This window comes from Ascaphus truei, chromosome 4 (genome assembly GCF_040206685.1).
Source record: "Ascaphus truei isolate aAscTru1 chromosome 4, aAscTru1.hap1, whole genome shotgun sequence".
Classification (NCBI taxonomy): domain Eukaryota; kingdom Metazoa; phylum Chordata; class Amphibia; order Anura; family Ascaphidae; genus Ascaphus; species Ascaphus truei.
The window spans coordinates 60,373,929-60,390,681 of record NC_134486.1 but is presented as its reverse complement, the minus strand read 5'-3'; the positions used below and the strand labels follow the sequence as shown (position 1 = coordinate 60,390,681).

At 40.8% G+C, this 16,753-nt stretch overlaps 1 protein-coding gene and 1 long non-coding RNA gene across 9 annotated transcripts in view; one reads left to right on the top strand and one right to left on the bottom strand.

The window, feature by feature from the left end:
• STON1 (stonin 1) overlaps positions 1–16,753 on the bottom strand; it is a 46,071-nt gene that overhangs the window by 5,374 nt on the left and 23,944 nt on the right. For 4 of the 5 annotated variants that reach the window (XM_075595842.1, XM_075595843.1, XM_075595840.1 and 1 more), the window contains one exon: positions 1,969–3,933. In XM_075595842.1, coding sequence (XP_075451957.1) covers positions 1,969–3,904 — 1,936 coding nt within the window. In that variant the 5' untranslated portion in view covers positions 3,905–3,933. Of the gene's footprint in view, positions 1–1,968; positions 3,934–7,179; positions 7,245–16,753 lie in introns of all 5 variants that reach the window. The other variant, XM_075595839.1, reaches the window with a different exon arrangement.
• LOC142492813 (uncharacterized) overlaps positions 1–16,753 on the top strand; it is a 68,343-nt gene that overhangs the window by 32,964 nt on the left and 18,626 nt on the right. For all 4 annotated transcript variants that reach the window (XR_012800907.1, XR_012800905.1, XR_012800908.1 and 1 more), the window contains one exon: positions 7,182–7,331. This is a non-coding gene — a long non-coding RNA (uncharacterized LOC142492813). The remainder of the gene's footprint in view (positions 1–7,181; positions 7,332–16,753) is intronic.

The following is a 16,753-nucleotide window of genomic DNA, read 5'->3' as shown; positions in this document are numbered from 1 at the left end:
TCAGAAACCTATTGCTGTATTATTGACAGCTTATATCAATATGTCTCATAATTATAACAATTTATTATAAATACTTATGATAGTATTAACTACCCTTTTTTTTGTAAGACTACATGAGTAATTTAAAAAAAGTTTTGCTCTACAAAAGAAAAGGCACTAGATTTCTTAAAATATTTCCAATGATTTCAATTTCAAGTTTTCTTTGATAAATTTGATACCCTTTCATTTATTGTATAATTTAGGAAAATATTGTAAATGTAAACCTATATTCTATATGTAAAGCTATATATAAAAAAAAAACAAGAAGTTACATAGTCAGCTCATGGAACCTAACTTACTATGGTTTTCTGGTTTATTGTCATTTACAGAAGAATATATGCACAAGTTGTAATGAAACCATTGGATTAATTGCTGGAAACCATTACATGCTTTATTGGTGTCAAGCATATGTATGAACCTAATGGGTTTATTCATTAAACTTCGATAAGTGGCTTATAGTACTATAAATGCCCTTATAGTGCGATATTGCCTGTGTTGCTATTTACAAAGCTCCACTAACAGGGAAATATCGCACGAAAAAGTATTTTTATAGTACTATAATACTTTGGCTAAAACAAGCCGTACGATAAGCCAAAAAAATCGAATTGTTTGCCAGAAACTGCTATTCACCAAGTCCCTGTATCTCCAGGGGTCCCCGCCGGCCTCCGGTATCAATCCTATGCAATAAAAATAAAATTGCATCCACTTTCATACCTTATCGGCTAACCGCTATGGTAATGAAAGGGTTACCTCTTCCCGCAACCTTCCCGGTAGGCCTAACCACCCACCCGGGGCCAAGTACCCCCATTTACCCACCCATCTACCCCCAATAAACCAGGTACTGTGGCTTAACCCCTTCAATGCCTTAGTGGCTACAGAGTATTGTAGCAGGGGGTCTCCTGAACTGAACTGCATTAAGTTTAGCCTCTGGGACCACCTTCTTCCCGAGTTACAGGTCCCGATAAGGGGTGCCGGTATCTCCCCGCTTTGTTTAAATGTCCCACATCACGTGAGCGGGACATTTAAAGCACAGGCGATACCGGCACCCCATAACGGGGCCTGTAACTCGTGAATGAAGGGGGTCCCCAAGGCTGAAATTAATGCGTTTCAGCTCAGGAGACCCCCTGCTGCAATACTCTGTTATTACAATTAACATTAAAACTGCGCGATCGCCTGTAAGAGCTGTGCAGGGAGATGCAGCTCTCTCTGTGCAGCTTTTCCAGGCTGCAGTTTAAGCAAACACAAGTCGTGCGATAAGTCTTGGGAAAGAAAAAAAACACAAAGTAGTGCGATGCTGCATTTTTTTTACGAACTATAAAAAACATGTGATTTTTCTTAGTAAATAGCTTTTTGACACACCTTTTTTATAGTGCGGTAAGAAAATGCAAACCCGCTCGCCAATGCACTCAACTTATTGAAGTTTAGTGAATAGGCCCCATAGACTCTTCAAAATCTCTGTATAACATGCACATCTGCTATATCCTCCTAAAAACATGTCCCCATTCACAAGCTGATTTACATGTGACACAGAGGTGAACATTTCCTTGTCGCACTGATGATTAAACGTGCTTCTTTAAAATGATTCCCTAAGTGTCACAAACAGTTCATTGCATTCCACTATACATAGCCTCTTTCATGTTCAGGAACCGAAAGCAGATGAGACGCTAATCTGTTTCTGTCATGATAAATACTACCTACTTACCTTATAGATTACATTTGTATTTTAGAAGGTCATAAAATTTGAATACTTTCTTAATACTAAATCCAAAATATTGCATAGATTTTATGAACATCTAAAAATTCTCTTTATGCTTCACAGGTTCACTAAAACAAACCATTATATTACTACTACTATATTTTAATGTATTCACAATAACAATTTGTGTACCAAACTCCTATATTTGAAATACATGGAACAAAAATATTTACTAGAATTTTTATCTGGAAGTCGGTCAATCTTCCACACGACAGCCCTGTATGCATTCTCATATTTTGCTGTTCCAATTGTTACTTGTATTACAGGTTCGGATTCAATTTCATATGCAGATCCAAGACAAGCTCTTCTGTTCATTTTAGTCTTCAGGGACCTCTGCCTCTGGAAAGTTACAGTCCAAAGTGCTTTCATCCATTGTGCAGGAACTGGGAAATGTATTGTAATATTTTCACAGTATCTCGTTGAACTCAACTGTGGGGCAGCTACAATATTTGGAGACATGTTTAGGAACGCTTGGAGTTCCACATATGCTCCCTGCACTACTGCTGCAGTCTTTATAGAAAATGGAAGCTCTTCCCCATTATAAGAAGTCTTAAAGCGCATGAGCTCAAACCTACAGGCATCAAGTGGGATGAACTTAATTACCCGTGACTTCTGAAATTCATGTCTTTTAACACATTTATGGAAATGATAATCGAGAATATCAATCCACTTTTTGTTACTTTCCTTATCAAAACTGCTCCAGGTAATTTTTTGGAGCTCTGTATAGTTTAATGTTAAAAAGCATTCTGTACCACTGTTAATGAAACAAAGACAATATACCTGAGAAACCACAGCACTCTCATTAAGTTTTCCTTCTTTTGTGATTTTACCCCAAAAATTGTCCACTATTTCTACTATCATTTCTGGCTCTTCATACATTTTCTTTTGTTTAGAAACTGGTGAAAGCATCATCAGCTCCTCGTCAACTGTTGTCATAAAGTCCATAAAATCACAATAATCCGTAGTTCCAAGTTTTAACATCTGCTCAATCTCTGATTCGTGGACGACTTCAAGTTTTGGGTGGTATTTTTTTTTCTCTGCATAAGTTACATGCTCTATCTTAACCGTGTGTATTTTATCTGTAACATTTAAGCTCTCTAGTTTCGGGTCTGAGAGTCTGCAAAACGGATCAAGTTGAAATTCTTTGAATGGTTTTTCAAGGCCTCTTTCATAGTACATTTGCAGAATTCCACCTGTTATAACTTTTAGGTAAATCGGTCCCCATTGCCTGGACGACATCATGTTCTTTTTTTCAGGAATTCTCAACATGAAAGGCCACCCATCTTTTCTCTGACTTCTGAAGAGACTTTGTGGAATAAATGATGGACTATTTCCTTCTGAACACCTAGGCAGGTGTTGCAAATTGTCAGGTGGGTCAGTCTTTAAATGCTCAAGTCTTTCACAGACATAACTGAAAGAGCATTGATTTAGACTTTTCTGTTTATCAGAAGTTTCTTTTTCCATTGTGCTAGAGTCTTGTTTTGCAGGGATTCTATCATTTTTATCTTTGCCTGCTGTGATATGTGCATCAGATGGAGAAATAATGGCTGTGAAATCTTTATTCCAAAATGGACTTGAAAAGGCACAGTCGCTTTGAGAAGAATATTCAAAGTGTGCAGTTTCTAAGTGATGTCCTAAATAATGATTACTTTTCAACTTGGCAGGACTGGCTTCATTTGGACCTAATGCAATTGGAAAAATAGAGTTGGTTGACGATGGACTATGTGATGTTGCACTTATTGCAAATGGAGTTGATGCCTCAGATGATATATAAGGTTGCATCTTTGATACTTCTGAAATAGGGAACAGATTATAAGACCCTGATTTTTGTGTGCAGTGTGCTCCTGGGCAATCTTTGATGGGTGTACAAAGAGGAGAGTTACTTGGAGGGCCAGGACTCATAAAGAGGTCAACCACTGGAGAAGTAAGAGGAGTAGTGGAATTGGAGGAAGAAGCACTTGCCAACTGTTCATTAGACAGGCTTAGTTTAAGTCCACTTGATTTAGGTATATAAAGATTGTCAGGGGGGGAAATCAAAGATTTCTGGGGAGCCTGGAATGGATTGTCATCGTCAAAAGTCACCCAGCTTTCTGGATTTGTTGAACACATCTTTAATGTGAAACTGAAGTTTTAATTACCTAAGGGGGAAAAAAAGTAAAACAGAGTTAACTATATTGTATTTATAATCAACTGTATATTGATACATTATATCAAATACTATGTAAATCTACAGAAATACTTCTGACTCAATTTACAGGCAGCACCTCTAATGGGGATCTGTGCTGCAGGGGTGCTCAACTCCAGTCTCCAAGACCCCCCCAACAGGTCAGTTTTTGAGGATATCTTCGACTGAGCTACCGATTGAGCCACCTGTGTTGAAGCTGGAATATCCTCAAAATCTGACCTGTTGGGGGTCTTGAGGACTGGATTTGAACACCGCTGCTATATATTATGTGCAACTCTTGTGAGAGCCATGAGTCAAAGGGCCCAAGCCCGTGACAGCAGTACCCACAATTTTTATTGTAAACTCTTAAAAAGGTGCAATTATCCATATAGAAGATTTTTTTTACACAGTTTGATCAGAGACCTAGGCTAGGGTTGCAATTCTTTAAAATAAATATCCAAAAAGAGTAAGACTCAGCATAGCTTTAAAACAGAAAATCCCACATAGATAGTATTGCAACTGTTATAGTCCAAATCCCAGTTTGCAAGATATATTTATTATGAAATAATATTTATATAATTGTACAAATTTAGGAATTCGAAATGTCCTGCAACATATACATAATGTTTATACATAGGTGTCCCCACAAACATTATTTGGTATGAACAATACACTGAAATTAAAAACTGCTGGTGGTTTTACATAATTAGGGTAAAAGGGTAAAGTGAGTTTTAAAAAAGAAATCCATTTTTGTACTGTGGGACTAAGACATTCAATGCTACTGTATTACCCTCACTAATGGTAGATATTTGAAATGACAGTTTCAATAAACAGCAGTATTTGTTATTTTGTCCTTATCCTTTTTCATTTAATACAAGAACAAAAAAGGTACAGATGTATTAAACATTGTAATTGAAGCAAATTTGGAGCATTGCTCCAACAATGACACACACTGCACCATATTGTTTCAATGTATAAAGATGCTTTGCGTCTGTTTTGCGCCACTTGCGTCAGTGCGCCATTTGAGGAGAGGTTTTGGAGCAGTTATGGGAGAGGTCACTTGGTGCAATAGTATGAGATGTGAAACAGTTTGTGTTCTTGCAATGGAGCAGAGTTGTGTTAATAAAACATGCCAGGTCTGAATTGGTGTTAACCTCTTTGGTTCAGTGCAAAACGTAAGACGTTCAAATAATAAGCTTCATACATATAAGCAAGCTACATAGAAATAAAGCTTTGCTTCCTCAAGATGGAACAAATTGCTATATATATGAGTGTGTGAGTGTGAGTGTGAGTGTATATGTATATATATATATATATATATATATATATATATATATATATATATATATATATATATATACAGTGGTTGACAAATCACCAAAAAATCTACTCGCCACACAAAAAAATCTACTCGCCACCTAGTACCAAACGTGTGCTGCTTGGGCCAATATTTACTCGCCCGGGGGTTAAATCCACTCGCCCGGGGCGAGCAAATGTATAGGTTTGTCGAACACTGTATATATATATATATATATATATATATATATATATATAAAATCTTCTAACAGTTAACATTCTAAACAATATTTATATATGTTAAAGTAATTTTAGGTACGTATGTCTAGACTATATTACAGAAAAATGTACGTGTATGTACTATAAAAATATAATTCCAAGGGGATCATTTATAACAATGTAGGAGCATACATTTGTAGGGGAAAAAAACATTGTATACTGTTTATGATCTGTTTATTTATCAGTTCTAGGTCATAAAAATCCAACAGATACAATAATGAAATGCCCCAGACTGTTTTTCATCAAAAACACCATATTCATAAATATCAACACAGCTAATGCTGCATCAATAATGGTTAGACAGCATTTTCCTTACAGCCATAACACCAATGTGTGTCATTATACTCATTTACATACGGCTACCACTAGGCACAAACAAGTTAGAAAGTCAGAAGATACATTAAAAAAGCAGTGCATATTTTATGACTTTATCCTCAAAATGTAGTGAATATTTCTACCATCCATTATTTAAATAGAAAGATCTATAAATTAGAAAGTGATGGGCCGGAGAGTAAGATTGCTACTCTGCAGCCGTGTATTGCAATGTAATGTAAATGTTCAATAACAAAAGGGGATGAAAGGAATTCACCAAGTTGCACACCACCCTAATAAAACCTAACATTTAATAAAGCAAAATTAAAACATGTATCACTGTTTGATTTAAACAGTAATTAAAAAGTATGAGAGTAGGGTACAGGTGCAGGGGCCGTTATCCGAACATTTCATGGAGCCGTTTTCGTGAACTCTGCTGTATTCCACGTGGCATTCACTCGTTATAGCTTCCGTGAATGCTGCCGTGAATGCCGCCAATCACACCAGTCGCACCTATCCCAATCCAGCAATGTGCCACCGCCGGCACCAGCACCGGCTTAAAATAACGGCCCGACCGTCAGTGAAAACCTGGTGAATGGCAATCCTTGCTACCTGGCAGACAACGCTAAAATGCCATTTTCTACATCGGATAAAAACACTAGTAACACGCGTCTTAACGCGGGAAAGTTTGAAGAAATCATGCGGCACGACCTGGGTATACCCAGGAATACAAATCGTGAAATGTTTGGATAGCGGCCGCTGCATCTGTATATAGACAATGGAATTAAACTATGGAAGATCTCAATGAAGCTCACCTGACCGAACCATCCTGAGCTTCATTGAGATCTTCTATATATGCACCCACCAGTATTTTATCAAATGTTTTACCAGGAAGTAATACATTGAGCGTTACCTCTCGTTTTCAAGTATGTCCTGGGCACACAGTTAAGATGATAAATAATAAACGGTTACAAATACATAGTTACATAAGTGAACAGGGTATACATTATATACAAGACATTGCATGCACAGTTAGAGATAATATATATTATAGGCATATGTAACAGTTACAGACCAGATTAACATGTGAGACAGCTTTAGGTTTGAAAGAAGTTAGACTGGTGGTGGCTGTGAGAGTCTCCGGTAGATTGTTCCAGTTTTGGGGTGCACGGTAAGAGAAAGAGAAGCGGTCGGATACTTTGCTAGTATAATATGACTAGTATCGTTTACCTATTCACCCAGGTCAATTCAGAGCAGTATCCTAAAGCCCTCCCCCTCTTCCTTAATATAAATTTTGGCCGTAATCCCTCCTACTCAATTGTTTTTTTCTTACAGTATCAGAAGCGGGAGTCTCATGGATCTGCACTGCGCTGATTTTATCTACTGCGGGTTTTGGGCCTGTTTAAAGAAAAATGAAGAAAAAAAAAATCAAAATCAGACATTGGTAATTTCTTAAAAGAACATCACATTGATCTCACTTTCAAGGTAAGTAGGTACATTTTTGGGAAGAAATGCAATCTAAGTTTTTTCTTTCTATTTCCTGAGTTGCAGGGGAGCTCGACAACACAAATCTTATCTGTGAGTGAGACCTCACATCCAGCTGATATCTTTCCCCTTGTTCCTGACATTACCACGTAACATTCCACTTATTTATTGAATGAGGCCCTATTACTATCCTAAAATGTTGTCCCCAGTATAAAGGTAACATAAAAAAACATTTTTTTGTGGGGAGTGGAGAAAGGATTAATGCCTTAAGATGTTTTAGAAACAGCTAAATGTATTTTCCAAAACTCCACTGTAATTGATTAGTTACACTTTATATTGTCTCTTAAATCTTTTAATTAACCCATTTATTAAAGGACATAGCATCACTATTTGTTCCTAGCTAAATTATTATATTTAGAAGGATATTACTTTCTTGGCCTGTTTCTTACAATTAAGGGCAAATGCATAGTAAATTGGGTAAGAATAAGCTAAAACAAGTAATCCATTTATCTTAGATATTATATCACAATTTGAGGGGGGGCTAATAGACAAAATGTAGAATTTATTTATTTGGGGTAATAGTTCTGGGTGCCCTTGGAGTGAATCCATTCCTGTAGGCAAAGAAGGGTGGGTAGCCGTGTTGGTCCTTTCTTCCATGTATGATACCTTTTATTGGACCAACACATAGTCGATATGTTACAAGCTTTCAAACCTCTCAGGGTTCTTCATCAGCTATGGCAGAAATACAGAAACAGAATATTATATACAGTGTTGTAATAGCATTATATATTCCTGTGTGTGCGAGAACAGCCAATTCTTTTCTCTTGACACATTGTTCTGGTCATTGATTTGCATATTATATAGTATTTTAAAAACCCACGTAGCTGGTCAGAAGATTTAATGTGCAGAATACATTTTAATGAAACGAAAAAGAGCTCGGGTATAGCAAATTACAAAGCTCCTTGTAAACATAGTTTGTATGCAAAACATGTCATTTTTAATCAGCATCAGCACTGTATAAGAATAAAGTAATAATAATAATAATTATATGTAAATTTAAACACTTAAAATGCAAAGCGGATGTTGTGACTTTGAAAACTTTTCCAATGCAACAACTTACATGAGCATTGAGATCTTAAAGTAGCAGTAAACCCTGCTTATTTTTCTTTAGTTATTTGAACCTTCAGATCCTTGAGATGGACCAAAACTGAAGCTCTCCCCTCTCCCTAATTTTTCAGGAGTTCATAATGACCATAGGCTGCATAATAAATACTGTTAAGTAAATTCAACGGGGGAACATTATCATTGGCTGTTGCAGCCACAACCTATTTTTGACTACAGCGACTTCAATGCTGAATATCTATTTGTAGGGCTCTTTAACCTTAAGTTAAGAGGTTGAAGCAGAAAAATTTAGAAGTAGAACAGTATTGTAATGTAATGTTGGATACGTTTAAAAACGTACAAAGTATTATACGTCAACATTTCTCAAGCATTTATAACATCTGTCCCATATGTGGGTTGTATTTACATTACAAGTGAATGTTAGTGTATTTAGTTGCCAAAGAAAATACAATGGTTTTATTAAGAGCAGAAAGCCAGTGGGCAAGATGCTCTGTGGGGCAGATTTAACACTTGGGCCGTGTAAGAGATGTGTGCAGAGGTGTGCAAATGGAGACCGTTTTAGGGTGAAATTAATAAAAGGCTTTATTGCCTGTTCCTTTAAACACTATAAACACAAAACATAAAAGAAAAACCTGCTCCACTTTGGAGAATAACTAGTACTGTATGAGCCAAGTTCCCAGTCCCCCCCCTCCCCCGAAAAAAGGAAAACACAGCTGAACCCTGTTATAACGTGGTCCTCGGGGTCCACCCAATCCGACCGCGTTATAACCGGGATCACGATTAAAAAAAATGGCTGCCACGATCAGGAACTCCGTGTCCGCCCGGCATCGCAGCGGTAGCCCACCTCCCCCCGCAGCACTACCCGGCATCTGCAGCAGCTGATCTGTGTGCTGTGCTGTAAGTCTGGGAGAGGGGGGGGAGTGGGGGAGGATCTCACAGAGTCAGGAGAAGCCGAGATGTCAGCTGTCTCTGTGAGTCCACCAGCCAGGAACCAGCTCCCTTCTCTCCTCCCCCACATCGGAGGTACTGGTGTGTTTTTATATAACACTGTGTGCCCGTGTGCCTCTCAGGTTAATAACACCAGCCCCATGTCCCCTGCTTCCCGCCGTGTGTTATTGTCCCATATCCCATTCCCAGCCCTAACAACGGCCCCTGGAGCTGACATCCTCACACTGATTTGATCCTTCTCAGCCACCGTATATCACCCTTCCCTGCTTGTATACAGAGCTGTGTGCTGCTTGTGCCCTGAACATCCGCGTACAGCACAAATAACTACACCCTCACTGCTGTGTATGTATATATGTGTGTGTGTGTGTGTGTATATACACACAAATATATATATATATATATATATATATATATAATATATATATACACACACACAAACACACACACACAACAGTCCAACAAGAAAGTCTCTTATCTGGTTCTGTTGTTGTAGCTGTAGGGGAATGCCTCTCTGTTCTCCTGGGTCAGCACCCTTGTGTGCTATGGAAATGTCTGTGTCCAGGTATAGAGGTCTTGTCCCCTCGTGTCTTGCTGTCAACACACAGTCTTGTGTGTTGCAAGGCTCTCTCCTCATTGCAGCACCTTGTGTGCTGAGGAAAATCTCTGCAGTCCTCCTTCTCCTTATGTCAGCCCAAATGTAAGCTAAGGAATCTCTCTCCTGTGTCTCACGAGAGGCTTTTTTACAGAGCTCTCATTAGTCCAAGTGGAGACTAGTTAATTGAGTGGCCGCAATCAACTATCTCCTCTGCTGGATTCTCGGAGCTCTGAGGCTGCCAATTGAAGAACCATGATCTGTTGAATCAAATGGCTCCTAATGAAGAAAAAAACAGGCAGGAACAAGGATTATCTATCAAATAGTATGGCAATGTGCACAACCTGGTGTGTAAAAACGACTGTACCATGTAATATGATAAAATCTTTCTGTCAACATTGCCACTGCCTCTAAGATTGTTGCCTTATGCTGCCCTCTACCTTTAGCAATAACATTTAACTAAAGTGCCACAAGAATAGCAACACCAGGTAGGCATCACAAGGTAGGCATCACCAAAGTGGCTCGCCCATTTACAAAGGCTAGAAATACTGCACGTTATATTTGTTTCTTGTTTTACAATGGATTCCTTAAAACATGACAATATTTTTTATGTATAGTGATGTAAATAGGCTGTGTAGCAAAAACAGATGCCATTATTCAGGCAACCAGCGCGTAAAAAAGCCACATAATAATATCAAAGGGCAGATAGTAGTATTTACTAGGGCAGCGTTTCCCAAATGATGGGTCGTGACCCGGCACCGGGCCACGGAAGCAAAATTGCCGGGTCGCAGCGAGGCTGGCCGCGCGGGTTCCCCCCCGCTCCCCGTGGCTGCCCGCCCGGTGTGGTAGGAGGTAGGAGGTGGTAGCAGGGGTGTGTGGTAGTGGGGGTGCACCCGCCGGGGGGGGGGGGGGGGGTGGGTTGTACCTGTGCCTCCTGTCCTGGCGCTCCCTTCCCCCGTCCCCTTGGTGCGGGAGATGGGCGCGGGGGCGAGCAGTGGTGGTGCGCAGTCGCTGGCGGGCGGTGGGTGAAGGGGGAGGCGGGGAGCCGCCTGCTCGGATCGCCGGCCTTTCCTCTCTCCCCCCCCCCCCGTCCAGTCACTCACATCCGTCGCTGCCGCTGTACTCCCCTTTGTGTGTGTGTGTATCTGTGTGTGTATAGGGGAGAGTGTGTATGTGTGTGTGTGTATCAGTGTGTGTGTGTATCAGTGTGTGTGTGTATCAGTGTGTGTGTGTATCAGTGGCTGTGTGTGTGTATCAGTGGCTGTGTGTGTGTGTATCAGTGGCTGTGTGTGTGTGTGTATCAGTGGCTGTGTGTGTGTGTGTGTGTGTGTGTGTGTGTGTGTGTGTGTGTATCAGTGGCTGTGTGTGTGTATCAGTGGCTGTGTGTTTATCAGTGGCTGTGTGTGTGTGTGTGTGTGTGTTTATCAGTGGCTGTGTGTATCAGTGGCTGTGTGTGTGTGTATATCAGTGGCTGTGTGTAGCTGTGTGTGTCAGTGGCTGTGTGTGTGTCAGTGGCTGTGTGTGTGTGTGTGTGTGTGTGTGTGTATCAGTGGCTGTGTGTATCAGTGGCTGTGTGTATCAGTGGCTGTGTGTGTGTGTCAGTGGCTGTGTGTGTGTGTATCAGTGGTTGTGTGTGTGTATCAGTGGCGCTGTGTGTGTGTGTGTGTGTGTGTGTGTGTGTGTGTGTGTGTGTGTCAGTGGCTGTGTGTGTGTGTGTGTGTGTGTGTCAGTGGCTGTGTGTGTGTCAGTGGCTGTGTGTGTGTGTGTGTCAGTGGCTGTGTGTGTGTGTGTCAGTGGCTGTGTGTGTGTGTATCAGTGGCTGTGTGTGTGTGTGTGTGTCAGTGGCTGTGTGTGTGTCAGTGGCTGTGTGTGTGTGTCAGTGGCTGTGTGTGTATCAGTGGCTGTGTGTGTGTATCATTGGCTGTGTGTGTGTGTATCAGTGGCTGTGTGTATCAGTGTCTATGCAGACCAGCAGTGGCTGTGTCTGTGCAGGTCTGTCTGTGCGTGGTCAGTGTGTGTTTTTCTGTCTGTAGGTCAGTGACTGTGTGTGTCTGTGCAGATCAGAGGGAGATGGGGGGGGGAGAGGGAGGATAGAGGGGATTGGGAGAATATATGAAAACTGTATGGACGTTCATATTTGTTTGATTTTACCTATAGGCCAGTATAGGCAATAACATTTTTAGTGGGTCACGAAGGAGAAGTTCAAAAATAACCGGGTCACGGGGAAAAAAAAGTTTGGGAAACGCTGTACTAGAGCCTATGCACACATCCTTTGCACACATCTTCTTCAGCTTGGTACTGTACCTAACGTGCAGCTATCTGATTTGTGCAGCTGCAAATCCAGACCCCAGACTTGATAAAGCTATTCAACATATAGTAACTGTTACAGACTCAAATAAACATGTCTCCCCTAAATAAGATTCAGTCCGCATTTCCAAAGTCAATAGAACACAGATGCTCATAGAAGAGATGGTCACAAATACTGAATCAATTGCGTGTGACAGCTACTTAGATTTACTGCTGCATGCATTGTACATCTCTGTCTTCAAATGCATAGCTAGATTCCCATAAGGAAAATATAGTAACTAGTAAACCTGTTAATAGCCAATTATTAACAAATAAACCATACAATAAACAAGTTAGAATAATGATAGGATAACACAAAGTGCTTTCTTTTTTTAGATCGTAGTTCTAGTTTTGTAGTAAAAGTGTTTATATGGACCCATTTTTATTACATAATTTAAGCCCCTTGCTTGTTTTATTTTTACCTCGTGTCTCCCTTTTTTGTCTTCCCAGTGTGGGAAACAGGAGGTCCTTTGGAGCTGAAACATGTTCATTTCAGCTCCAGGGACTTCCCGTTCCCCGAGATAGTTACCGGTGAAAGAAAAATATGCAAATAAAAAGAGACATAAATATTACCAATATGCCATCAGGGGATTTTTAGATACTAATGAGCTTCATTAACAAGATACTGTATGGTTGTGAAAATCCTGCATGCCAAATGCATTAAGATGGCCATCAACTGTGGGGACATCTGTATCAAATTAGCAACTTTAAATGATTTCCCTGCACTCGAAGAAGCTTAAAGCAGGAATCTCCCCTACATAACCCCACTTTTTATCTACGTGGTGAGAACCAGGGGGTCCATGAAGCTGAATACATACCGATCTGGGAAGAAGGGGGGGGGAGAGTGGGGTGGGGAGGTGCAGAAAGTGACATGCAGGGCAGTTAGTGGCATGGAGAGGCAGAGTGAAACAAGGGGGGATAGAAAGAGTGGCATGGGGGGCAGAGAGTGAAATGGGGGTATAAAAAGAGTAGCATGGGGGGTTGAGAGTAGCGGGGGGGTCAGAGAGAGTGACATAGGGAGGCATAGTTGTATGGGGGACAGAGTTTGGCTTGGTCAGGGGCACAAAGTGCCAAGCAGGGAGTGGGTGACATGAGGGGAGAAAGTGACTTGAGGAGGGCTGTACCTCAGCACTCACATCCCAGGGAGAACAGGGACAATCTTAAATCCAATTGTTCATGAATTGTGGAGCCCGTCATGTGGCGCCCCTCAATGCATTAGGGGTGTGCAAGTAATGGCTGTAGTGGTGCTATTTTTATTTAATTTAGGACAGGGTTGTCAAACTCACGTACTACCATATGGTCCACGCCCATGAGCCGACAGGGGGGAAGAGTCCCGTGCATAGGACTGCAGGTGTGGAGGCTCAGTGAGCGCTGGAATTTGCTGCCGGCTACCTCGCCAACCCCGCAGGTTTATGTGCCTCTCCCCCCTACCCACTTGGTGTGCTGCCTCCCTCCAATGGTGTGCTGCTTCCCTCCAATGGTGTGCATACCTCCCCCACTGGTGTACGTGCCAGGGGGTATTGTGGGGGAGGTGGTGCTATTATGGGGAGGTGGTAATATAGGCCTATTGTGGGGTACTATGTGTATTGTGGGACAAGGGGGTATTGTGGGGCAGGGGGAGTATTGTATGTGTGTGGCAGGGGGTTATTGTTTGTGTGTATTGTGAGGAAGGGGTAGTGTGTGTGTGTGTGTGTGTGTGTGTGTGTGTGTGTGTGTGTGTGTGTGTGTGTGTGTGTGTGTGTGTGTGTGTGTGTGTGTGTGTGTGTGTGTGCTGGGGGAGAGAGCAAGAGTGATGAAGGGATTGAGGAGATAGTGAAGGGATTGGGGATAGAAGGGATTGGGGGAGAAGGGATTGGAGGGGAAAATACAGATAGAAAATGGATTGAGAGAGAGCGAGAGAAAGAGAGAAGGCATAAACTTTTCTAGCTAACAGTTCTTACATTTTCCGCAAATGCAAACAAAAAATGGAGAATTGCAGAGCTGGGGTTGCTGATTAAGGACCCGACACAAACCTAAATATCGCATATGTTCCGTTTTATTATCTAATCGCAAACATGTGTGGTATTTAGCTCAGGAATGTGACAGGAAATACCATTTACACAGCAGAAGAAATATGTAGAAAATATTCTGCTTGGAAAATAATGTTGTTCCGAAACATTTTCAAGGCCCTATTTGCATAGGATTTGCTTAGATATATACATAGAAAATAGAAATTAAGATTCCCATTGGATCTACACACACATTCGCAGCTAGCTCAAACTCCTACACCCACCACATCATGAATATATATTTATGTCAAAAAAGAGTGCTACTGAGTGTGGCAAATGTATACAACAAAAGACAGGGGTGCCCAATGCTACATCCAATTGACCAAACATATATGGTAATAAGTATAAAGTTTAAATACTTAAATAATAATAATTACTTGGTTATTTAGTTAAACTCTTTGGCCAAAGTGTCATAAGCCTGGATCTACTATGGTTCTTTCCCACAGTGTAGTGTAGGGCTCACAGTGTAGTGTAGGACCTGCATTAATTTTGGTTTACCTTGACGTTTGGTATGCAGGCTTATGACGCTTTGGCCAAAGGGTTTAACTAAATAACCAAGTAATTATTATATTATTGAAGTATTTAAACTTTATACTTAGTACCATATATGTTTTGTCAATTGGATGTAGCATTGGGCACCCCTGTCTTTTGTTGTTCCCATTGGATCTGCAACATTGACACTTACTATAATTATCGCATGAACTCGACTCAATAACTGCACACTGGAATAAGGAAAAGATCAATTTTATTAATCACTGTTTTGGTACACTCATTTCTTTTTTCTAGCAAGACTATTAGTGCACCCAAAATTCCTTTTTATTATTTAATGATTTGTCAATAGAGGAGATAGTAGTTAGAAAGATGTCAAGAACAGGTAAGGATATGAATGCTTAATGAATACAGTCAGTGACCATTCTGTGTTTTATATGGTTGCTAAGCACATCTGCCCCAGATTTAAAGATTTTATACAACTTTTTGACGAATCTGCCATATTTTAATACAAGTCCCTTAAATCTAAAAAAAAAAAAAAATTAACAGAACAAAAATACAAAATGGGCAATAATTGCTTCCTTTTAGTACGTCTACAGTATACCTTTTTTGTTATTCCTCTTTTAAATGGTCCCTTGTGTTATACAATTGGTACATTATCAGTAATTGTTTTAATGCATCCCTGTTAGAGTGTATTCTACAGTACTTCATTTAGTGAACTTTGCAATGCAGAACAGGATTTAAAAAAATAAAGATGCTCAAAATCTACTTTTAGGCTGAACAGTATTGTAAATGTGTTGTCATTATTGCTTTAGAGCTGCTGCTGCTGCAGGAATTTATCATTTCAAGGGTTCCTTCACTAAAAATATGTCAATTCCATGGGGGTATTTAGAGGAGTTGTATGGTTTGGGCAAAGGCAACACTCTTATGTTTGGAGCTAATGCGAGCGAGACATGATCCTAGCTTGTGCTCTAATACTTTCCCTTTTGAGGTGCAGTAGCTATAAAACTAGCCAGGGCGACCGACTGGGGGGCCGGAAGAGTCAGAAAAGCCGCCCGGAGCCTGGCGGAATAGTGGGGCCCAGCTAGAAGACCCAGAAGTGGGTCACGTCTTCTGGGGCTGATTGATCTGGCTTCCTTTCTATGCCAGGCTCTAGCTGAAGTCTTCCGATCTGGACAGGCCTGGAAATAGCAGGATCCATTGTTCTCTCTGGTGTTGTATGCTGCAACAACATTACCATTGAGTCTTATGGAAACTCTGTGATATTCTGGAAACAATGGCACACGCTACATTTATACATTTCAAGATTTTTACAAATAAATGAAAGTATATAGTGTAGATAGAATCTTTAGCTACCCTCACTCACCCCATTGTCTGCCCCCAAAACAATCTTCAGCTGCTTCCAACCAGTTACTGAGGAGGAAGTCTCCTGTCTTCTCATCCTCCTCTACAACCAGCACTCTTGATGCTATCCCCTCACATCTCTTCCTCCCACTCTCCACCTCAATTACTTCTACACTAACTCATCTCTTCAATCATTTCCTGAACACAGGCTCATTTCCTTCAGCCTTCAAGCATGCATCAGTCACCTATCCTGAACTAGAAAACTGTGGCACTCCGGTGGTCTTCAAAGCATAAAAAACAAAGGTTTGTTGATACAAAGATCTTTGTGCCACAGTTTTCTTGTTCCTTGGATCAGTGGCGTTTTTGTGGATATGCAGAGCCACAAAAGAATTGTTTAAATCTCCTGGTCACGTGGGCCGTGATGCGGGAGAATTGAAACATGGCGGAGATACCGGCAGCCCATAACGTAACTCGGGAACCAGGGGGTCCCGGGTGCCTGAAATTAATGCGGTTCAACTCCGGAGACCCCCAGC